The sequence below is a fragment of the Solea solea genome, chromosome 5, assembly GCF_958295425.1.
Source record: "Solea solea chromosome 5, fSolSol10.1, whole genome shotgun sequence".
Classification (NCBI taxonomy): Eukaryota; Metazoa; Chordata; class Actinopteri; order Pleuronectiformes; family Soleidae; genus Solea; species Solea solea.
The window spans coordinates 8214359-8240208 of NC_081138.1; the positions used below are offsets into that span (position 1 = coordinate 8214359).

At 43.2% G+C, this 25850-nt stretch overlaps 1 protein-coding gene across 3 annotated transcripts in view; it reads right to left on the minus strand.

Annotated features, from left to right (window-relative positions):
• The window catches only part of ano1a (anoctamin 1, calcium activated chloride channel a), a 104468-nt gene that overhangs the window by 59212 nt on the left and 19406 nt on the right, over positions 1–25850 (minus strand). For all 3 annotated transcript variants that reach the window (XM_058629389.1, XM_058629388.1, XM_058629387.1), the window contains exons 3-5: positions 12185–12532; positions 10007–10105; positions 7468–7619 (exon numbers count right to left, since the gene is read on the minus strand). In XM_058629389.1, the coding sequence (XP_058485372.1) occupies positions 7468–7619; positions 10007–10105; positions 12185–12532 (599 nt within the window). The remainder of the gene's footprint in view (positions 1–7467; positions 7620–10006; positions 10106–12184; positions 12533–25850) is intronic.

A 25850-nucleotide genomic window follows, 5' to 3' on the forward strand; every position in this document is an offset into this window, starting at 1 on the left:
ACGCGAGCAACGAGTACGGTTCTCATACCCAGAAGTGTTCTCGCTCCGCCCGTTTTACCAAGGATGCATCGGGTGGTAACTTGAGCGTACTTGGGAAAGCCATGTATCCCAGAATGCATTTCAGCAGAACATAGCAGCAGAGAGTACAAATGTAAACCTGAAGTAAATATTTTTCTCTGTCCCGGAACAAAGTCATTTCTAAATGACTTGTCCCGGACAAGTCATTTAGAAATCAAACATGAGGTTTGTGTATTAAGATATGACGTATTTATAGTTTGGCAGCGACGTTGTCGGAGGTGATCAGCTCTCTCGCCTCTGCGGATGCTGGTGCTCACAGTGCCCTAGAGTTCTCAACGGACCTGAAAATTACAACCCGACCCGACCTGGCCCACGGGTCCTTAAGCCCGAACCCGACCCGGCATTAATTGAAATAGATTTTAATTATTTTTGAAGCGTGGTGTTTTATTTGCATTGGGAGCTGGTGCTGCTGGAGAGGTGCAGACCTGTTGATGCAGCACCCGTCTCCTGGCTCGCATCATCTGGGTCTGGTACCCTGCTGCTGCGCGGTTAACAGGAGGGACTTCACGTACTGTTGTACATTTTGCCCTTTGGTCAGTGGCAGCATTCGCAACTGGTTTAATTTCAGCCACAGGAGTGTTGTGACTTTGTGGAGTGGTGCACATGCCGTTGACGCACGGCTGCCAGCTGTGCAGTATCATTGACATTTTGCTGGCAGTGATGTCTGAGTCATTCTGCCCATAGCAGCACAAGATGCAGAGTGGTATATTTGTCCCCCTCCAGTTCTGCTGAGCATCATAAAAGGCTCCAAAAATGACACAACATGCCCAAAGTGTTGGGGGTTACACACGCAGCGGCGTCAGGTCTGCCCCTCTCCATCAAGCAGGCAGCCAGATTTACTCTTCACCACACGTGAACACAGTGATTCACAACAACATATAATTTCGTATGAAGGAAATGTGTTTTATACTGGAAAAATGAAGCCCGGGACCCGACCAGACTTACTTGTTCTGTTTTTTAATTTATTTATCAAGCCACGTCCTCTCTAAACATGCTTATGTGGAGAGTTTTTGTTGTTTTGTTTGTGGTGGAATCACTCCTTTTACTCTGCCACTCGACAGTCGCTCAGCAACACCGCATTGTTTACTCCTAGGATCAGCTGATAGAACTGAAGCCGGCTGGCTTGGCTACAGTTACACAGGACATCCCTGCGGAACTTCTGAGGAAAACACACCAGGGATGCAGAGGGAACGGATCACTATGGCAGCGGAAAGGAGCCAAACATCGGAGACTTATGCAGAGGAAGACATAAAAGTGTCTCCCTGTGTAGCTTGACGATTTTCTCGGACTCATGGCTACACACGGATGGATGTTCCTGACCACAATGTTTCCCCCGAGGGTTTCCACACTGTGCGGGCTGACAGGGACTGCACTAAGAGCGGTAAGCTTAAAGGACATGGGCTTGCTGTTTATTTGAACAACAGGTGGTGCAATCCTGGGCACATCACCGTCAAAGACCGCATCTGCAGCCCGGATATTGAACTGTGAGCTGTGGGACTCCGTCCTTACTATTTGCCCTGTGAATTCTCACATGCTATTATAGTGGCTGCATATATTCCCCACTCATCCAACGTGTGAAGCCATCAGTGACAAACATCAAAGTGTGGCCAGTGGGGACAGACACCGTACTTCAGGACAAGTTCCATCACACAGACTGGAGTATGTTTGCTTCTCAGGCTACCTGTGACTACAAACCCAGCAACTCCCAAATAACAACAGATGTCTCCTTCCTGAACGAGCTAAATCACTTTTATGCTTGTTTCGATAGAGACAACAGGGAGACCACGACCGGACCCCCTGCAGATGACCAGCCCCTCTCACTCACCCCCACAGACGTCCATGCTGCACTGAGCCGCATCAACACCCGAAAGGCTGCTGGTCCAGATGGCACCCCCGGGCGTGTGCTTTGGGCATGTGCGGAGCAGCTTACAGGGGTTTTTACGGACATATTTAACCTGTCCCTCGCCCAAGCAGCTGTGCCAGCATGCCTCAAAGCTACCTCCATCGTCCCAGTGCCGAAACACTCCAGCCCGAAGTGCCTGAATGACTATCGCCCTGTAGCACTCACACCCATTATTATGAAGTGTTTTGAGCGACTGGTCCTGGCACACATGAAGAACTGCCTCCCACCCACACTGGACCCTTACCAGTTTGCCTACCGCAGCAATAGGAGCACAGAAGATGCAGTCTCCACCGTGCTCACACATCTGGACAACAATAACACCTACGCAAGAATGCTGTTTGTTGATTTCAGCTCAGGTTTCAATATTGTCATATTGAGACCTGGGCTTCAACACTTCCCTCCACCACTGGATTACGGACTTTCTGACCAACAGACCTCAATTTGTTAGGTCAGGACACTCCTGCTCCAGCACCATCACACTCAACACAGGCGTACCACAGGGCTGTGTGCTGAGCCCATTCCTCTACTCCCTCTTCACCCACGACTGCAGGCCTGTACATGGATCCAACAACATCGTCAAGTTTGCGGACGATACAGCGGTGATTGGCCTCATCAGTAACAACGATGAGACAGCCTACAGGGAGGAAGTGAAACATCTGGCCACTTGGTGCGTTGACAACAACCTGCTCCTTAACACCAGCAAAACAAAGGAGCTCATCGTGGACTTCAGGAGAGAAAGAAGAAACACGAACAACCCCATTCACATCAACGGGATGGCTGTTGAACGTGTTTCCAGCTTTAAGTTTCTGGGGACCCACATCACAGAGGACCTCTCCTGGTCCACCAACACCTCCAGTCTGGTCAAGAAGGCTCATCAACGCCTCTTTTTCCTGAGGATCCTGAAGCGTCACCACCTGTCCTCAGATGTTCTGAGGAACTTCTACCACTGTGTGATTGAAAGTAGAAAGAATCCTGATGAACTGTGTTACAGTCTGGTACGGAAACTGCTCCGTCACAGACGGTAAGGCACTACAGAGGGTGGTCAAAACCGCACAGCGCATCACAAGGACTCCACTTCCTGCCATTGAGGACGTTCAGAGGAAACGCTGTCTGCATCGTGCTCACAGCATCCTCAACCTCAACACTTACACCAGTTACCCCCCCCCCCCCCCCACACACTTTTTAATTCTGCCCACCGAAGAATGTATTCTCTTGTTTGTTTATTTATTATGTAGAATGTTCATACCACCTCAATAAGATATCCACCTGTAAAAAATGTCCATAATCTGTAAAATATTCTGTAAATTAGCATTTATCCATATGTCTCTTAATATAGCGTATTCACTGCACCTTATCTAATAATCTGCACAATATAATTGTATTTATAGCGCTCATTTATATTCATATTTGTTCTTTATATTTATACTTATCCATAGAACAAATCTACTTCTGTACATATATATTCACATTCTGCACTTTCTGCTTGTTGCACTTCTGGTGAGATGCAAACCTCATTTCGTTACCTGAAACTTGCATTTGAGTAATGACAATAAAGTTGAATCTCATCTCATCTCATCTCATCTCATCCGCTAACCCGACATTGGGATATGTGGACTACAGAATGCGCACCCGAGTGCTCTCATTATAATCTCTGGTGACCTCAACCATGTCTCCATTAAAAAAACACTCCGGAAATTCACCCAGTATGTGACCTGTAAAACCAGAGAGGAGAAGATCCTGGACCTGCTGTATGCTAATGTGAAGGACACATACACCTCCACGTCCCTTCCCCCACTGGGAAGAGCAGATCACAACTTGGTGATTACCCCCTGCTATGTACCTCTGGCAAGAGGCTGTCTGTGACCACAAAGACATTGAGGACATGGTCAGAGGACTGCTATGAGGCACTGCAGGGCTGTTTTGAGGTGACTGACTGGAATGTACTCTGTGAGCCACATGGAGAGGACATTGATGGGCTTACTGAGCTTACTATTTATTTATTTATATCTGTATCTTTAGCTCTTGTTACAGATTAATAAAGTATTCTGATTCTGATATATCCTGTGTTGCTGATTTGCTGTAATAGTGTTACAGGAATTCTCAAAACGGATAAATATGAAGAAAAGAGAAAGACATGGAGGGAGATTTTCTGCTAGCTCTTAGTCAGAGAAGCTGAAAACATGGTATACAGGGTATATATAGCTATTCACTGCCCACTCTCTTCTCCACACATCCCAGGAGGTTGTTTTTTATGCTAAGACATTGTTCTCTAATCACTGCCTTTAAAGGTGTTTTTACTTGTTATGGCTGAACAGGAAGTCACACAAATGTTATAATATAATAAATATATACTACTTTTGTAGGTTTTGGGTTTAGATTTGTTCCCTGTGGGCTTAAGAAAGGTGAGGTACACACAACTTAGAGGAGGAATGTCTTTAATGCTGTGCTCAGAACAGATGACTTCATATTAATTCACATTTCTGTGAAGTTGTCACTTCACTGTAGCTGAGAGAAAATACTCTACAAGATGAAACATGATGCAACAATTTTGGATTTCAAATAATCTGGAATTGCATTTTATGACCAATAAATCAAATGTAACAACTGGTGAGGATTTTCAAGACTTCATTCTCAATTACTCCTGTTAAGGAACATAGCAACATAGTTCACATATAACCTACACTACTCACTCACAGGTGGAGGGAACAGTAGTGGAGAGCAACAAAACAAGATGTTGAACAAGACAACCTGCTGAAGTCCAACCCGAGGATCAGAACAGGGAACAAAGTTGATTTGACTGATGTGATGTGACATAGAATGCATCATGGTTGTAAAAAAGCACACAGGCTCATCCTTCAGTTACCTAACATTGAATTTACAATACTATAGCATATGTCCATTTTGCCTGTGCATGCACTTTATACTAGCTTGAGTGGTCTCTGAAACACTACATCAAAGCAGCTGCAGTGAAATTAATTTTAGGCTAATTCAATCTGGACCTACTGCAAACTCTCATACTCTAATACTCACATCGATATCCTCTATGAATTAAAGAGGACCTAAACCCCTGTTCTGATACTGACTCTGGCTGATTTTGAAAATCTACAAAAAGTGGGCAGCGAGTTATCAGTGAGTGGGGAGGGGAAGGAGGGATGAGTGAGCACCGCTGGGGCTCGGCAGACTGGACGTGCTGCTCTGGTTCACATAGCTGGAGTCGCGAGACTAGGTTTTTTCCTTATGGGGCCAGATGCTTGGGCCTCTGGCTAGGAAGAGCTGGACAAAGTGGCTGGGGAGAGTGAAGTCTGGGCTTTTCTGCTCAAGCTGCTACTCCCGTGACCCAACCTCAGATAAGCGGTAGAAAATGGATGGATGGATAACGCAATGGTAGAGTGAGGTATCTTTCAACTGGAAGGTTGTGGATTTGATTCTCGGGTCTGCTAGTTTGCATGCCTATGTGTCCTAGGGCCACACACCTAACCCCACGTTGGTCCTGACAGCTGTGCCAGCAGCGGGTGCATGGTTATGAAAGATGTGTGACTGTCTCATTCACCCACTCTGGTTCACTCCCGATTTACGACAACTCAAAACCAATGGCCGCTGACTGGAACGCCTACACACCAGAACCGGACTAACAATACACAAGGACATGTACTACGACCACATCCTCCTCTACAAAGACGCTCTCCACAGCCAAATGTACTTACTACGCCAACATAATCTTTTCTGATGAAAGAAACACTAGACCCCTTTTCTTCACTCTCAACAACATCCTACGACTCCCTAATACTCTCGCCCCCCCCATTTACTCTCAACTGCCCACTATGACACTCTCATGTCTTTTTTCAAGTCCAAAATTCAAGACATCCACCAACAACTGTCCTCCTCAACTAAGACTACTCCATCTTACCCTATTCCGGCTGTCCCCAACTCCTCCTCACTGTCCTGCTACACCCTCCCGACTGCTACCAACATCTCAAACCTAATCCGTAAATCAAAGCCATCCACCTGCCACCTTTAATTCAATTCAATTTAATTAAATTTTATTTGTATAATGCCAAATCATAACATACATAATCTCAAGGCACTGTACATAGACAACATCAAGGAGAGCAGAGAAACCTTGATCCAGCTGCCCCCCAACTCACTGTACCCTCTGCCTGTCTTGGCACTATGGGCTCCAGGGCTTTCAGCCACTCTGCCCCCTGCCTCTGGAACACTCTCCCACATGATATCCGCAATATTGACTCCCTTCACACCTTTAAATCAAGACTTAGAATTGCTTCCTCCCTCTAATTGTCACTTTTATACAATTATACTGATAATACTGAAGACATGTATTATTTTCTTCTCTCTTTAAGGAAAAGAAGGGCTGTATTTAAAATTAAAATGGTGAAAATAAATATAAAAACAATCTTAAAATAAATGAAAAAATAACTTAATTTTTGAGAAATAAAATAAAGGATGGTAGCAGTATGAGTTTACCTTTTTGTTTGTTTTAACAGTCTCAACTAATTTTAAACAGATCTATCACAACCCATCTGTTTTCGCTGTCCACTTTTCTCTTCTTAGAGAGTGCCATGTTTAGTTATTTTTCTCTGTCTCGCGCTCACTTCTCTGTCTTTCCTCCCTGTATCGCTCACTCTTCTCTCTGTCTTCTCACCCTGTATCGCTCATTCGTCTCTCTGTCTGTCACTCGCTTCTCAACTCCTTCATCTGTCCATATTCAGTGTTGCAATGTTTAGCGGAATGCACAGATTTTATTGGCTTTAGTGGCATCACGTGGGATGGCCTAACTTAAATGCAATTGGTCAGTGGATTTCCTCATTCGCTAAACCAGTACCCTAAAGTCTAGAGAAGCTGTGCCAGTCAAAATAGAAGCACCCCGTCAAAATGTCAGTCAGTCATCATCTACCGCTTTATCCTCCACCAGAGGGTTGCGGGGGTGCTGTGCCAATCTCAGCTACATCGGGCGATAGGCGGGGTACACCCTGGAAAGTTCGCCAGTCCATCGCAGGGCCACACACAGCTAGAGACAAACAACCATTCACTCTCACACTCACTCCTATGGTCAATTTAGAGTGTCCAATTTACCTAATCCCCACATTGCATGTTTTTGGACTGTTGGAGGAAGCCGGAGAACCCGGAGAGAACCCACGCACACGGGGAGAACATGCAAACTCCATGCAGAAAGGCCCTTGTTCCAACCGGGGCTCGACCCCGGGTCTTCTCGCTGCAAGGCGAGAGTGCTAACCACTACACCACCGTGTGGCCCTCCCCGTCAAAATGTAAAATACTTAAATAATTTATTGTCTGGGTCCGGACTCGGACCAGGGTCCGCCTGTTAGTGACCTCTGCTGTATAACATATCTACCTATGGGTACCAATAAATTAAACTGACCTGACCTGATTATCAACATCACCACATCTGAGAGATAAAGTGTCTGTGCAAGTGAAAGCATAAAGTCAGTACAGTTTATTTTACTCACAGATGCTGCTTTTCTCTGGAGAAAGGATGAGAGAGGGATTTGGCAGTCGCTGGTTTGTTGGTGTCAACCTTTGGATGAAGTGGAGCTGTAACTTTGTGAATGAAGAGCCGGGTCTTCTCTACCACATTACTGCCTTGATTTACTTCATAGACCTACAGAGGAGAAAAAACACATTTTCAAATATCTAAATTCAGCATTTCTTGTCTTCACACATTGTATAAGTTCATAGCGCTTTTATGATGCTCAGCATGAACTAGAGGGGGACAAATATGACTCTGACGCATTACAGTACAGTCTGGCCAGACATGGACCCAGCACACGACCCCGAGCCAATGGCCTGCCTCGGGGACATGGAGGGCTGCAACCCGTTTATCACCAACTGTTCCATCCTCTTCGCGCTGCAGTCCTACACCTTCGCATCAGAGGAGGCCCGAGTGGCATTCACCATCAATCAACTGACGGGTTGCGCGCGACTGTGTGGTATGGCCGAGTGGGAGCGACACACACACCAGCCTGCTCCTCCTTCCATGCCTTCGCCACCGCAAGGTGTTCGGGGTGGCATCTCCGGGTCCCGACGTCTCTGATGGTCTCATGGGTCTCTGCCAGGGGTCCTGCTCTGTGACGGATTACGCCATAGACTTTCGCAAACAGGCTCGGTTGAGCGAGTGGAATGAGGCAGCCCAGTGTGACGCTTTTCTGTTCTCATACGTGAATGATGAGATAGTTTCAAATGACCTGCCCACCTCGCTCGATGGTGTTATCGAGCTGGCATCCCGCCTCAATAGACGCATCCTGGCTAGGCAAGAGAGAGACGGCAGGAGCGAGTGGAAGACAGCCCATTCACCTGCCTTCCAGCCACACCCAGGCCGTCGTCTTCCCCAGTCAGCCAACCTCCGAGAGACTATGAGCCAATGCAGGTGGGCCATGCCAGTCTCACCCCAGAAGAGAGAGATAGATGCTGCATGGCAAACCTCTGCCTTTACGGTCGTCAGGCCAGTCACTTCATCTCCAAGTGTCCGGTAAAAGGTCGGGCTCACCAGTGAGGGAGGAGGTCCTGGTAAGCCATACTGCTAAACCCTCCTCCAACCTGCGTCCCCTGTGTCAAGCACGGCTGCTATTACCCCAGGGTTCCCAGACCCTAGCCATCCTCATAGACTGTGGTTCGGACAGTAATATCATCGACAATGACCTAGCACATCAGCGAGGTGTCGGTTCGAGTTCTCCTGCCTGTCCACCAATGCCCTGGGTGGTCGCCCCCTGGGGACAGTCACACATCAGCCAGTGCCCATCCACATACTGCTATTCCACAACCATCACAAAACCACACAGTTTCACATCCTGCACTCTCCGGCCAGTACCAGTCATAACCCCAAACCATGGGCTCCTCCACTCCGCCCCACCCAATGCTGATGACATTGGTCCAGAGGGTCCCTCCTCCTCCGTGGACGACACGTTCCCCACACACTGCATTTGGGTCCTCCCCTGACCCGTTACAGCTGGTGTGTTTTAAGTCCACTTGGAGCCAAAATATGCGGCTAACAGCTGTAGCTGTATTTAAGTGATGAAGATGGTTAAGGGAAATGTATCGGATTTTGTAAAAACCAAAATTAAAAAACATAAACAAACATGACTACCCTTGTTGTTGAGTGTTCACTCTGTTGAGAGAACAAGAGTGCAGCCAGACTCTTGTGCATTGGTTGGTAGTCTTCTGCATAATTCAAGATAGGAATGACATGTGAAAATTCTACTTAAGTACGGTAATGAAGTATTTGTACTTTGTTACATTACAACACTGCCAATGTGTCCTGACACTTAATCCCATGTTACTCCTGATGGCTGTGCCAGCAGCGTATAAGTGGGTATGAAAGATAAGCGTTGTATGAAAGTGTGAGTGAACAGGTTTGAATGGGTGAATAGCAAAACTGTAGTGTAAAACAGCTTTGAGGGATCATCATGACTAGAAAAGCACTATATAAATGTGCGATTTACCATCTCTGTGCCGCACTGGATCCAGTGTCAGCACGCACAGGAACTGGCTTCTACATATGGCGATTAGTGTATGTACAAATCACCATTTGAACCCACAGTGTGCAGAGGAGTGGGACTTAAATGTGTGCTATTGTGGAGCAGCAACTTTGACCTTCTGCATTTACAGCATTTGCTTTTGTTCTGATATTAGTGATGATAATGATGGCAACTTCCTCTTCTCTTTGTGTTTGCCATGATTTTCTAGTCACTTTCGATCAATAAATATTAATCTGGGGCATTTGTATGACTATTTTTAAGTTTATAAGTGTGGGCATCACATGAAGCCCGCAAAGCTGCGCCACATTACGAGTTGAATGTGATTAAAAAACAGAAATTGGCGTGGAATGTGCATGAGCATGGTTTGATAAATAACATTTTTATTGAGAGGTGTGACTCAATGCACTGCAACATGCAATGGCTTTATTTCTGCTGAGTGCATCCTTGGTCACATAATCTACTGGTTGTTTGGTATAAACAAGGCTTAAAGTGGCAGTGAATTAAAAAAAAGTACCTTTTTTGTTGGCATCTTGAGCTTCATGAACTCAGCCTCTCGACACAGAACGTTCCAAGGAGCATGGATCTTCAAGAAGCCAATACCAGGGATTTTACTCTGAAATATAAGGTTTGCATATTTAGAGAATTTTTTTCAGAAATTAAAGTTTTTAACTTGCCAAAATACCTTCAAAAGTCTGACATGGACAATAAATGTAAATGTAAAAGTGAGTTGGTAGGGTCCCTTCAGCACAAACTCCTGTCTTTATTGCTGCATATGAGATCAGGCATTCTCCCTTCTGTGAAATCACTCCTACATTGTTAGACTCTCTTCACACCACACAGGTCAACACAGTGACGCATCTATGGTATATACAGAAATACATAGCATCCAATTCAAACTGGCACTGTACATATATAATGTGCATTTCACCATTAAAACACTGAAAGCGTTTGTTTTGTTGGCTGATAAGCACTGCTGCACAACTGTAAAATGCAGTTTCCACAGAGGGAACAGTACATATGGTGCTTTTCCACGAAACAGTTGTAGCATGGCTCGGCATGACACGGCTTGACTCTTCACGTTTCTTTTTTTTGCTTTTCCATCAGGGATAGTTCCTGGTACGTGGTACTTTTTTAGTACCTGCTTTGGCAAGGTTCCAAGCAAAATGAGAGTCCACAGACTACCGGCCTAAATCTTAATATTTAACAGAGGAGTCAGGTGTATTTAGCGACAGCACAGCCGAAAGCCGGCAATCGTGAGCCGCATCACAACCCCTTTCACTGTATTTTAATTCAGTGACTGTGTCAGATGGAGTCTGCACTCCATTAACATTTATATTGCACTATATTCCCTATATTGCACCTAGTAGACTGGAAATAAATCTCCATGACACAGCTTTCCTCCTGAGATCTTGGTAAACATGACATTGTATCATTGGAAACTATACATTTTTACATCCATCATGTATTTATACCTTGAAGCTTTGTTTAAATGTGAGTGAAAATCCATGGTGCAGTGCAAAACTGTCATGGTCCCAAAAAAGAGGGTTTCCAAGAGAAGCTATGCCATTGTCACTTTTGATCTAAGAGGGCCACTAGGGACAAGACACTATATCTTAATTGTCATTAGTTATTCTGGACTGTGGTTGCCAAGTCTGTAGTTTTTTTATAAAAACTACAGCAGCATATGTAATTATCTTAATTTCCATTGAAAAAATCTTATTTTTCATTAAATCTTTAGTAAAATTTGATTCATGGTTTCTCCATGTTCATGTTGCTGCGCGGATTTGTCTCGGTGAAAGTCTGGATGAGTCAAAACTGGACAACTGGACAAAACTGGACACTGACTTAGAACACTAATCATGAATCTGGTGAACCATAGTAAGTAAGTAAGCACGCCATTATTACTGTTGTGGCTTGCCTAAAAATGTCTGTCTTTGAGATTATCTTGCTTTTTGTGAGGAAAAGCCTATGTCGTTCTTGACTGCTCAAACAGCTGTAATAAAATTCAACTTTGTAAAAAGACATTGCCAAATATTCTCAATCCAACTCTCCACGCTACTGACTCACCACTACAGTAATGGTGTCAATAATAGCAGACTACACTACTATGATACCTTACACCACACCCCCAACCCCACCTATGCTGCTCTCACATTACAGATCTGCCCTCAAAACACAGAACACACACACTGCTAGAAGCCCAATGACAGAAACCATTTTTAAAGGTTTCTTTGCAGCACAGGCAGTTATTGCCACTGCTTAAGTAGCAATCGTTCCACTGATAACAACTATATGCAGATTAGGTGTAGAGGGACAGCCAACTGACCATGATCCTAGGAGGAAAGTTAGGTAGCTTTTTGGTGGTGGTGAACATGGGTACACATAGACTTGTTTTTTGTTTCTCTTCACTAGCACACATTTTAATATTTCTCTCTTGAGTAAATGATGTGTAGTATTAATTTTGTTATCATAAATAAGTCCATATTTTTTTCTGAACCCACTGTTAAGCACAGCTTAAGCTGCTTCCAATCCTATTCAGTCATACGAGCTGAACCTGCCTTGTGGCCCACTGCATGTTACACTTGCTTTTGTCTCCCATTCCTGTCCTTTCTGTGATGTCTCAACATCTTAGCTATCTTAGCATCCAGCTATACAATCCCCCCCCTTTATAAACTCCTAGACCATTTCTTACCCCTTCATCCTTCTCCAGCTCCAGCCCTGTCTCCAGGAGGTTTTCCTCAAACTCCTCCCTCCTGAAGCGCTTGTCATCTTCATGATAGTCTGTCTGTTGGTCCTGGGCTGCAATCTCCGGGTCCTCCTTTGGCTGAAGCGGAGCTCGGCTGCCTCTCATACTCAGGCTGCGGCGAAGCCGTCGGATGAAGTTGTTTTCACCAAATCTGGATGACCGACGCCTGTCACTGCTGGGTTTCTGGATGTTGTATGCCAGGATATAGTCCACCCGCCTCTGCCCATCAGAAAAGTATGGGCCCAGCTCTGAATAGTGGGGCGAGACATCGTCCATGTAGAGATTTTTCATTGGCTGGAAGCAAAACAGAAGCATTTTATCTTAGATGATTATAGCAGTCACTTTGAAAGCGCATTAATAGTCTGACATCTTAGATATATAACACACACAAACTACATCGCAGCTTGGGGTGAATTTTTCTATCCAAGCCAAAATTCTGTCGTGCTTTTGTTATTTGTGTTCAAATCCAACCCAACCCACGATCATGGGGACACCGCAGCTGCTGGTCTACTGCTGCCTCCCTTAGTAGGTGTGTAACTTAGGTACATTAAAACAAATAATTTCAATCACAAGATAACACAAATAACACAAAATAGCACATTTGAACTTGCTTATGAAGGTACCTAACTTTTTTGTAGCAAGTACCAGTACAGGAAATAACATACACACTAGACTGTGTTTTGTTTAATGCTTAACTAGTCATCCTAATCCCCACACTACCCTTATGTGTTTGGGGCAGCTGCAGCTTATTCCAACTGGAAGGCCTGAGGTCGATCCCAGCTCTTCTAGTGTATTTGCTAATATGTCCCTGGGCAAGACACTTAACCCCAAAGTGCTCCTGGTGGCTGTGCTGGCAGCATGTAAATTAGGTGTATTTTTTGTGTCTGCCTGTCTACATACCTATAACCAACTAGCTGTCTGTACATGCGTTACTCAAAGGTTGCAAAAACATGATGGATGCTACGATGGCCAACAGGGGCAAACACACTGCAACTTAAATGATTTTTGCAAATGGCTGCAAATTAACAGAGTGAAAAATTTAAGGGGGTCTGAATACTTTCTGTACCCACTGTATACATGTATTTTGAACTGTATTTTAAATATTTATTATGTTATTTCAGCAGTAGATATGCTCTTTGGATGCTTGTTTATTAGAAAGCCTAACCCTAACCCTGGTAGCTGACTGTAATGTAATGAATGTGAATAAAAAATGAAAATCACATGCTGGTGGTTCTGCTTGCACGTTTAACACCACAAGACCCAAGACCATCATCATCTTTATCGAAAGTAAGAGCAGATGTCATTGAAGTCCTCTATTTATGGGTACAGAGCCAGTGTAATTGCTGGTCAAAAAGGTGGATAAGCAAAAACATTGAGCTACCATAAATAATAAGTGTTTTCTGGTTTATAAAAGAGAGCTATATACATAAGGATATACATTACAGAGATGAAAAAGAGAGCTACGAAAAAGCAATGAAGGTGAAAGTTTAATTACATAGAGATGACATTCTGAGGCAATACATGCACAAAACCGCCATATTTATGAAACATCAGGACCAACAAACGTCCAAGTATTGATCATAGCAGAAACTTTCCAAGAAGATAGCGGCATGACAGCCCCTCTCTCCTCTGGTGTTGCAGCTGGAAGTTCCCCGTTCTCCAGCTTGACCTGTTTGGCTTTCGAGCGTGCGGGCAAGGGCCAGCCACGCCCCCGTCTCCCAGCTGCCACGATCCATGCCAGGACGAGCCGGGAGAGGTGGACATCTGACGGCGGAGGGTTCAGCGGTTGCCCCTCTCTTATGTCCACAAGCACGCACACACACGCACCCTTGTTTTCATAAAGAAAAGAAAATGTGTCCCGCTGTTGCATCCAGCCGTTTTATGAAGGGGGCGTGCAGGCTTTTTCCCATGTCGAGACCACTGGTGCCACCATGGGATCTGGCTGTGGTTCTGGAGGGGCTTAAAGGCCCCCCCGTTTGAGCCACTGGAGGGGGCAGACTTGAAACATGTGTCTCTCAAGGCAGTGTTGTTACTGGCTCTGGCTTCGGCTAAGCGCGTTAGTGACATTCATGCGCTTTCAGTGCATCCGTCATGTGCTCAGCTCTTCCCGGGTGAATTGAGGATGATCTTGAAGCCAAACCTTTGTGCCTAAGGTGGTGGGTTCGTGTTCTCCTATTGACCTTATGGCCTTTGCCACCTCACCGGGTTGGCAGTGGCCACAGGTGCTGTGTCCTGTCCGTGCTGTGCGCACTTACATGGGTAGGACGAGGGGTTTCAATAGGAGCGATCAGCTGTTCGTCTCCTGGGCTGATCCTCATAAGGGGAAACCTGTCACGAAGCAGCGCCTGTCCCACTAGGTGATGCTTTGGCATATTCGAGTCAGGGTTTGAAGCCACCTGTGGGCCTGCGAGCGCACTCAACTCGGGGCTTGGCCACATCCCGGGCCTTATTCAGGGGGGTTTCTGTTCAGGACATATGTGCTGCGGCGAGTTGGTCCTCGCCTCTCACTTTTGTCCGTTTCTATATGTTGGACATTTCCGCTCCGTGCCTGGCATGCGTGGTTTTACTGTCCTCATAGGATCAGAGTAATTTTCCCTGTGGGTTGGTAGACGCTTGATAAGCTTGTCTGGCAATACGGGAGCTACCACATCCCATAGTGAGACATCGAACGAAATACTATGAAAGGGAACTTTTCTCTGAGTAATATGCGTGAGATGTCTCACATGTTTACCTTTATTAAGGTTAAGGAATTATGAGTTTACCTACCTGCTACAGGCCTAGTCTGCTCGGTCACCAGTGTCCACAGATTGTTTCTGTTTTTGCCTATGACACATGGACCCTCTAGCGTTCTCCTGTCGGTCAAGTGAAGGCCACTTTACCACTTGTGGACAAAATCTCACTACGCCCAGAGCAAACTACTACCAAATTTAAAAAAAATCTGATCAAAAAAACTGTGGTGTTACAGGAGAACTTTTATCCTTTTGTTCAACATGACAAGGTATTTTAATAAAGTAATAATTAAGTAGTCTCAAGTATCGTAACAGCTGGTCGTAGAGCTGCACGACAGCGCCCCCCACAAGCCTGGAGCACTTCCATTATTGAATATACTGGTGTTTTCTCTCCTGCTGGTGCTGCAGTTGTTTTGGGATTTTTGCATGTGTTTTTGTTCTTCGTTTGTGCTTTTGAATCTGCTTTGTTTGTAAATATGCAGCTCGTTTCACCTTCTGCAGATGTGTTTTGGGTTGTTGCAGTATGTTTGTCATTGTTGGCCACCCTAGGATGCACATATATACTCAATTGAATGTCCTTCAGGTTCATAGATCCGCATTGTATTAAACATTTATGCTAAGGCAAAAATGCTCTGTCTCTCCACAGTCAACAACCCACTGCACAGCAACATGTACACACAAATATGTTCATCTTCAGCTCTCTCTCATCAAGAAGAAGTCATAGCTGAAAAGGTCAAAGGTCACTTCTCTGTGGGCACATGAGAATGAGGTGGTGCATGCATCTTCCACCAATTGGAGCTCTTTTCTCACTAAACCATTGGGAAAGAGGTTCTCCACTCCTCTGGGCTTCGACATGCACATGGACACCCACCTACCCATTCACCCCCACACAGAGAGAGTGTGTGTGAGAGAGAAAGAGAGAGAGAGAGAGTGGGAGTGAGAAAGAGAGAGAGAGAGAGAAGACACAGAGTTCTAAACCATAACAAGCTCAAGGCTGAGATAAACCCAGCAGTTTCCCATTTAATTATGCATTTCACAGCAACAGAGAGCTGCATGAGTTTGCAAGTTACAGGTTGAACTCAATAAATTACTATAGACATTTGATTTTAGAAGCAGCAAGAGTTGTGCTGATATTACATCTAATACAATTTGACCATGACAAAAGACTGTGCAAAAGACTTCCTGGTCGCAAGTTCAAGTTCTTCCAGTCTCTGTAATAAATTACTAGTAATGACAATGTCCATCAGATCAAGTCAGATCTCCATGTGTTGATGTAAAATTCATAAATAATTTTAAACCAGTCTTTTCATGACTGAGCATCCAATTGCAACCACTTCTTAGTCAGGGCTTTTTTCCCTGCAATAAGTAATATTTTCATTAAGCATTTGTCAACCTTAGTCTTAATAATCTGTGTTATCGTACCCATATACATCAAATGGAATATTGATCTGAAAAACTGTTGCACGGTGTAATTGTTGGGCAGTCCCAGAACATAATGGTTTCCTACATTTGCCCCACACAGCCTCCACCCAAATTCCCCCCAACAGTGTTAATATGTAGTCATCCACTGGGCTTTACATATATTTTCCCACTCATCTTCTAGTATTTGCATTCCTCCCTCTCTTTCCCATTTATTTTTAACTTTGCCCTTAAAGACTTCTGAAAGCCTTTATACAGTATAATCTTGATATTATTTTACATTCATTCCCTGATTTATAAAGTGATACAAAGACATTCAGTATACCATCTTCTGCTTTCTCCAACCCCTCTTGTCTAATTTAATTTACATTGTGTCTCATTTGTAAATATCTTAAGAAATCTTGATTCTAATCCTCAAAACTTGTGTTCCCTTGTGGATACAACAGCAGTAGGCTGTGAAACCTTTACTTATCCATGTTTTAAATTTTGTGTCAGTTTTGTTTGGGATGAAATCTATGTCATATGCATACCATCATAATATGGTTCATATGGTTTCTTTATCATGAATGTTTCTTCAGCTGACAGTATTTACAAAGACAGTGGTGCAAATGTCTCAATGAATATCTAAAAAACCCTGGTGAAAAAACAATAATGTATTTACTGACAAATAGCACATGATTTAAATGAGAGATCTGACTAAAACGCAGAAGTACATCTGAGAACTAATTCTGCGGCAAAATTTCAAGCTTGCCTACTTCTTGCTGCCGATTTTGGGTGGATTGAATGTGAAGATGTTCGGGGGCCAATGGTGACTTCACACCTTTTTTAACAGTAACTTTTACATACAAATGCACTGTTTAATTTAAATTAGTCATCTAACTATTACATTTTTGTCACATTTCGGACGACATACTAAACTATGACATATTTGTCACATTTCGGACGACATACTAAACTATGACATATTTGTCACATTTCGGACGACATACTAAACTATGACATATTTGTCACATTTCGGACGACATACTAAACTATGACATTTTTGTCACATTTCGGACGACATACTAAACTATGACATTTTTGTCACATTTCGGACGACATACTAAACTATGACATTTTTGTCACATTTTGGACGACATACTAAACTATGACATATTTGTCACATTTTGGACGACATACTAAACTTTGACACTTTAACTCACATGCATCTTGAATGGAGACATGACCCTTCGCTCAAAGACAAAGAGGGTCATAAAACTCAGTCTCTAAAGATTCCTTATCTTTCACACATCAGTGGGAAACCCATCTCAGTGGTCACTTTGTGACATGTGACCTCATGTGGCAAACAATAAAAAAGCCAGGTTTCCCCTCCTTCTCTCTCTTCTCTTCTCCATCTCAGCAGAGGACACAGGCTCCTCTGCTCTCCCCTGCCCTTCTGGGTGCAGGAAGGACACATACATCAGCTCTTCAATTGAAGATCCTTCAGTACAGAACTAAACAAGCTTCCAGCAGCAAGAGAATCCTCTCTGCTGATCTTCAAGCAGACCTGCTCATAGCAGCCTGCTATCCTCCCATCAGAGGCAGTGACAACAGAGCCTGCCTAAGGATCAACCAAGGATCCAGAGCCCGGTTAGTTCCAACTAGTTAACTTTGTGGGGAGGAACCTGAGCAACATACACCAGAAACACAGTCAATTATCTACAGTTCCTGGACCAACAGACAGCACCTCAGAAGGACACTTTTGCATCTTTTAAGGACTTTGTAACGTAACTGGGCCTAGCATAGCATTATCCTACTTGGCTAAGCATAGATGAAATGTTGTATTGAGCTTGCTCATATAAAGTGTCATTGTAATGTCTAGATTTAAGTTAATGTTATGTTACTGATGTCCATGCTTCTTAGCTTTCAGCTCTAGATGTTCATGCTTCTAACCTCTCATCTAACCTGTCATCTAATTTTGACCATTTGACCTGTACACACAGACTCTCTCTCTCTCTTTCACGCACACACTGTATATCGTTACATTTAATTCATTTTCTTGTTTCAATCTTTGATGTCTTTAATAAATATTTTTTTTAAATATACAGTCTGATCTAATTAATATTGCACAAGTGTGTATATTGCCAACCTCTTCTCTGTAGAACTTTTGGATGACTTTTTTGTCACATTTTGGAGACTAAACTATGACATTATTAATCCACTACTAAATTAATCGTCAGCTATTTTGATAATCGATTAAACACTTTTTTCATTATTAAAACAAGATTTCTGATTGTTTCAGCTTCATAAATGTGAATCTATTCTTCACTTCTTTGCTCCATATAACAAAGACATCATTAAAAGTGAATCATTTTGGTTTGTGGACAAAACAAGACGTACAAGAACATAGGTTTGATAAAAACTGATCACATTTTTTTGATGTTTTCGGATATTTTATGGACCAAACAATTATTCGATTAATCGTGAAAATAATTAACAGATTAATAGATTATAAAATAATTATTAGTTGCAGCTCTAATCAAATACAATAAATGCTTCTTAGAGCTAAGGATGAACAGACATCTAACAAACAGGGCCCTGTCCCTCTTTAATAATTTAAAGAGGTTTTCCCTATTATAAGTCGGTCAGTTTGTGCCATTATTAACAGCAGTCTATCTTCTCGTGTGGTGCCTGCAAATTTTAAACATGCAGTCATGCAACACCTGATTAAGAAACAGGGTCTTGGCATATTTTAGGCCCGTTTACAAGCTTTTTTACAAACCTTTTCTCTCCAAAATCTTGGAGAAAATAGTTTATGGTTATTTATGCCGGTTATTTCTGGACAACCATGATATCTTGGAGGTGTTTCAGTCTGGTTTTAAAACCCTTCATAGCACTGAATCAGCATTGTTAAAGGTTTTCAATTACATCCTACTGGCTACAGATTCTGGTGACTTTGTTGTGCTTGTCCTGCTTGACCTGACTGCTGCTTTTGATATAGTGGAGCGCAACATTTTATTGTTTCGTATACAGCATGTACCTGATGATGTACCTCTAAAGCAGAAGAAGGCCTCCTCAGTCAATTCACTTCTTGAGTGTCTTGACGAGATCAAAGCATGGATGGCCCTGAACTTTTTACATTTTAATAAAAGGAAGACAGAAGTAATAGTTTTTGGAGCCAATGGCCCCAGTGAGTCCCTTCCTGTTGACTTGGGCCCTTTCACACAGCACGTAAAGCCTACAGTCACAAAAATTGTGATTGAAAACAGTGATTTTGAATTGGACCCGTAGTGAAGTCCAGCTTTTTTCACTTAAAGGGGACATATTATACCCTATTTCCCCCATTAAAATAGTTCCCTGGTGTCCTAATGAACATGTCAGTGACATGCCTTGGTCAAAATACCATAAGGATGAAGCATCATAGCAGTTCAATAACCCTGCTAAGCCCGCCCCTTTCAGAACGCTCGGTTTTCGTGCATGGTCCCTTTACATGCAAATGAGACACAGGCAAACACACACCCACTTCTTCCAGGGGGTTTCTGATTTGTCCTCGTTACAGCGCTTTACAGCTCTATTCGTCTCCCCCTCCCTCCACTAGTTCTCTGACAATATCAACATGGCAGCGTGCGCAGAAAACAGCCAGAGTGCCGTCACAGGAAGAGACGTTCTACATAAGGATCAAGCCGAACACTGACAAACTGTTAATCAGTTAAAAACACTTAGGAACAGCACCACTGATCGCCAGCGGCGCGCGGCGAGCTGCATAAGCTGGCGCTGTATGTTACTGTATCAGACCGGTGACTATGCTCCGGAGACCTCGTCACCGCGGCACCGCTGATCGCCAGCGGCGAGCGGCGAGCTGCCTAAACGCATACAGCGGCCGTTTAGGCGGCTCGCCGCTGGCGATCAGCGGTGCCGCGGTGGCGATCAGCGGTGCCGCGGTGGCGATCAGCGGTGCCGCGGTGGCGAGGTCTCCGGAGCATAGTCACCGGTCTGCACCGGAGCTGGCGATCAGTCGCATACAGAGGCCGTTTAGGCGGCTCGCCGGTGGCGATCAGCTGATTTTCACAGAGAGTGCAGCACCTCTGCACAGAGAGTGCAGCACCGCTGATCGCCAGCGGCGAGCTGCATAAACGGCCGCTCGCCGCTGTATATGTGATTGTATCAGACTGAGTCTGTGCTCCGGTCATGGAGGACGTACTGAACAAATATTTTTAATTAGGACGTGTCAGAATGGTTAGTTATGAGCTCTATGTGACCTTTTCTTGAAGGTGACATAGACCGGAAGCTCCAATTAACGCTGCGTTTTTGTGTGTATCTGCGTCATTACCTCGTTTATGAAACCCTAAAGTTTCAGAACAAACAGTTCAGCCACTGCTGAGAAAATAGTGTTGTATTGTTTTCCTGGGCTCTGCGAAGCGGATCGACACTTCCTTAATTTGATGTCGTCATCAGAAATCCTCACCACCGTAGCGCCTCCCGGTGCGGGCACTAGTCCGGGCACATCCGGTTGCGTACATTCAACCGCAGAAGAAGAAGAAGAACTAGTCTCGTTGTAGCTGCTGAGATGCAGAGCATCCACCGTGCCAGAGGGGGAGCTGTGTATCTGAGCGCTGGCCTATCTATTACGTCACTTCCAGGTACCTGGCCAATCACAGGACAGTAGGAAAGCTCTCGTTGACTGGCCAATCACAGCAACTGTTTGGTCTGAAACAGCGCGGCTGACGAGAGCGTCAGTGAGGAGATATTTTGATCGGCTCGTTTGCAGCGATTAGGAGGTTTTTAATCATGAAAACAAGTTAATATATGTAAGTAGACCTCCATAACTAACATATATGTGTGATACAAGCATTCTATGTCGCCTTTAACAACGTGTGTGTGTTTGTACGTCAGTGAAATACGTCCCCTGACTTTATCCGCCACATTAGCTTCATATATCAAATCCTCTGTGGAAGTTTGTGTAAAACACTGTGCTCCACTGTGCAGCCACCAACAGCACACTTGTCCCTCTGCGTTGACATAATACCGCTCTTCCTCCCTCGCCTGCACTCTCGCAGGGACAAGGTGGAGCTAAGGTGGAGCTCTCGAAGTAAACTTACTGGTGGGGCGGTAACATTCGCGGTGAAATGCGCATTCTGACGTCATAAGCGCAGGGAATTCAACATCGAGTGTTTTATCGCCTATACTTACACTTAGGGGAACCACGAAAACATGACGGAGTATTCTTTTTCCACACTTTGGTGACTGGTAGGGCCCCCAGAGTCCCAAATATAAGTATTAAAATGGTTAAAAAGTTGATTTTGCATAATATGTCCCCTTTAAGAAAGTTGACAAAGGTAAAACATTTTCTTTCAGCACAGCACTGTGAGACTGTAATTCATGCATTTATTAAGTCTCGCCTAGATTACTGTAACGCACTTTATCTTGGAGTCAGTCAGATGTCCCTCTCACATCTCCAGCTCATCCAAAACACTGCAGCACATCTTTTAACTCGAGCACGTAACACCTATTATAGCCTCACTCCACTAGCTGCCCGTGCATTTTAGAGTTCATTTTAAAATTATTAGGGTTTGAGCACAAGGTGTGTAGAACCCTATTGAAACTGAAGGAGATATTCTTCTTCTTCTTCTTCTTCTTATTCCTCCAAATAAATCGCGTTTTTGAGGCCCTGAACATACACCAAAACTCACCAATTTTTGCAGCCGCATCAGAACTGGTGAAAAATGACGTATAATAGTGGTTTGGGGAATGCAGTCAAAAAATGAAAAACTGTGTTGCCATGGCAACAATGCAAAGTCAGATTCTTGGGACAAAAAAACCAACTGCTACAACTTTTCAAATCCTGGTCTGAGCTGAACCAAACTTGCTAGGATCGATGATAGTCCAGCCCTGAAGACGTCTATATGAAAATATTCAATTTGGAAAACAGTGCCCCCTGGTTACGGCAGACAATATGACATTTGGTATATGAACAAACTTTTCCTAAGGCTTTTGTGCTTTCGCCTTCAAACTCGGTGAGGTCACTTGGACAAGTTGAAGATCGACTTGTCCATCGACTTGTCCATCGATCGCACAAGAACGGGGCCGGCAAAGTTGGCGAAAATTGCTATTTTTCGCAGCAGAGAACGAAACTCTTATAACTTTGTGATGGAAGGTCCGATCTGAACAAAACTTGCTATGATTGATGATGGACTATAGCTGAAGGCGTCTATGCAAAAACTGTACTGTTTAAACAGGAAGTGCCCTCTAAATCTGCGCAGGGATGACGCTGAAAATAACTAGGACTAGAAATAATTAGTACCGCAAGCAGTGAATGAACGGGAGATGAGCTAGAGGACTCGCGTGGCAACGTGGGCACACGGAGACTTGCAAGCCCTCGAGCACGAACCCGTTCAGAAACGCTTGCGGTACTAGTTTGTGTTGTATTTCTACTTTCTACAGTATTTTATTGTTTTATTGTTTGTTCTTAGTGAGTAAGCAACCACAAAGGAACCTAGGTGTAGCTTGTGTAAAGATGCCCCCGAGACAGTGCAGCACATCATAACAGGGTGTAAGATGCTGGCTGGGAAGGCATGCAGGAATGCTACAACCAAGTGGTTGGAATAGTGTACAGGAAGATTCAAGTAAGGACTGGAGGTCCCAGAGTCAAGAGGAAAGACATGTACAAAGGTGGTCCAGGGGCCTTGAGTTTGGCGCATGGTGCTGTACGTGACTTTTAATATTTTTGTAGTCAACCAGATCCTTGAACTTTTTGATTGGTTAAAGACTGGATTTGTACTCTGTAAGAAGTTTTATGTGCAGCCCAAATGGCTCTTTTTCACAGGATGAAGATGGGATCTGTGTTTGTTTTGTATGCATTCCCCCGTATTTCCACACAGTAGGTCAAGCATGGGAGTATCAAGGAGCGGCACATGGTGTATAGTGATGGTTGATTTAAAGGTAGGGTTGAAGAACTGCAAAAACTGTTCGAGCAGGCTAAATTTTAAATTCAAAGGTCCAAGCCCCTTTCCTAAGGCTTCTCTCCAAAGCTACGCATGTTGTCAGTTTCTTGCTAATTAAATATTATCAGTAACAAATGGTGATCAACAGTATCAAATGCATTTTAGGTCAAGAAATAACCCAAAAGCGTATTCTAAATTATCCATTGCAGTAGTTATCTCATTTCCACAATCTAATAGTTAAGGGGTGTCACAATCTCTATAGTAAATCGAATATTGATCAAAATATTGACCCAAGGGGGCGGGGCTACTGTTTTTTTTTTGTTTTTTTGGAAAGTGACACTCAGGCTGCTGAATGTCACAGCGATATTCAGGCTGCTGATTGGACAATAATATTAAGACTTAGACCAGCAAAATAAACTTTTTTCTCTCTTTTTTCATGTGGCTTAAGGATGCCAGCCGCCCCTGATACAGTTATTTCTTTGACCAGGATTTAATTAAGCTACTGTCTGCTTTAGGCACTGATGTGTGAGTTGCACAGAAAATGAAAATTCAGAACTTTTAAGTTATTAATTAACGTTAATTAATTGTTGTAGTGTATTTTAACTTGTTATTTTTTAAACTACTAAATTGCTGTATATACTTTTGATAATGTAATTGAAATATATTTTCTTTGTATGTCTTGTCATCCAGGATGCAGGCTGTACGAGTGAAGCACCAAGATCATCAGAAGTACATTTCTTATGAGGAGCAGCCTTCAAATCGTTTTTGGACTGTGGTGAGTGAAAAATTTCACTAATTTTGCACAATAACCTATGGCAGTAGTTTTCAACTAGTCTAGCCTCAGGACCTAGATTGGTTCTTGACCATTAAGCCGCTACCATAGCACTAAAATAGTGCAATGTCTTTGTGCACAATTAAATGAAATGTAATGAAATGAAATGAAATTAAAATAAAAAAAAAGGTTAACTAGGGCAAACCCAATGAAATAGGAGGGCAATTTGAATTATAAAAAGACAAAATTGTGGGAAATGGCCCTAAAATGCCATCATAAGAAATTTTTCCCCGATAGTTACCACTATAATGTCTATAACAATACACATCTAATTAGTTAGTAAGCTTGTGCAATTGTCTTTTGTCTTTAGTTATCAAATTTGACATCCCAACTCTGGACTTAAAAGTCTACGATGATTGAAAGACTGAAGTTGACGAGGTGTTCGAGTTTCTTGTAAAAAAAACAAGACCTTGGTGTGCTGGAGATTTGTTTACCCCAAGACCCAAATCCTGATGGTGAGTTTCTTCTTTCTCATTTTTTATATTTTGAAATGATCTTGGTTTCTCTGCTCTTCTGCACCACCCCTTCTGTTACAGTAGTGCTCCAATTTTGGATTCCACTCATGATATGTATATATGTAAACTACTGCGTAAGCAAATGTTTTTTTCAGTCTTACTGTTTTAGTCACTCTTATTAATTGTGTTTTTTAAGCATTTGAATCCTACTTATCATCTGATGACAACTGCATGTTTGGCCTTCCTTTCTGACTGTCCAGGCCTTGATTCTTATATCTTAGGAGCAGGGTTTCTGCAGTTGTCTTAAAGTCTTTAAATGTATTGGATTATGAAGTTTCACTCTCACAAATGTGTTTTTAGAAATAAATAGTATTGATCACACACCTCACAAACCTAAACATATTGATGCAAACTGTGCAGTTCAGCCCAGTCAGAATTAGTACATCTAGTGTTGGGGATCAACAATAGTGGAAATGATTTGTTTGATAAAAATAAAACATTAAATATATACAGTTCTGTACAAAAGTTTCAGGCACCACCAGCTCTGTTGTTTTTTCTGTTTGTCAAATTCTGCGATTTTGATTTTTGAAAAAACTGCATACATATTTTCTGGATGTGTTCCAGTAAAGTGAAATAGAAATAATTATTCTCTATTGTTGTTATAGCATTGCTAAAACAACAAATCTAATGGTGGCCTAAGACTTCTGCACAGCACTGTATATTTATTTATTTAATATTTTTTTAATATTTAATATTTAATATTATAATATTTATAATATTTAATATTTTCATTAAATATTTCGAAAAATTAATTAAATATATATTAATGCAAGATCAGGGCACCACCCTGAAAACCTGAAGACCAGGTCAAGTGGGACTAAATAAGGAGGGTTTTACTGCTACTTTAAGTTACTGACGGGCGAGCTGACTTCTCTGTTTAAGTCCTGCACAAGAGTCCTAACTCTACACAAAAGTTTAAATCTTCTCAGATCCTCTGACAGAGTCCTTATGACAATGCAAAGATGTTGAGTGGAGGTTACTCCTAAACAACCTAACAGAATTATTGACCTGGTTCTTATAAATGGTTGGTATGTGCTGAAAAGGTTGAGGCACGCAACCTTGTGAGGGGTAAGGTAAAAAAACTGCTTTTTCCATTCCTTGGGGTGGGAGAGAGCTCCGGCACTGGTTGCTGGAGCCTGGTCCCCCCTTTTGGATGTGGAAAACAGCTTATGGGTTCAAAGAAAAATAAATAGTTGA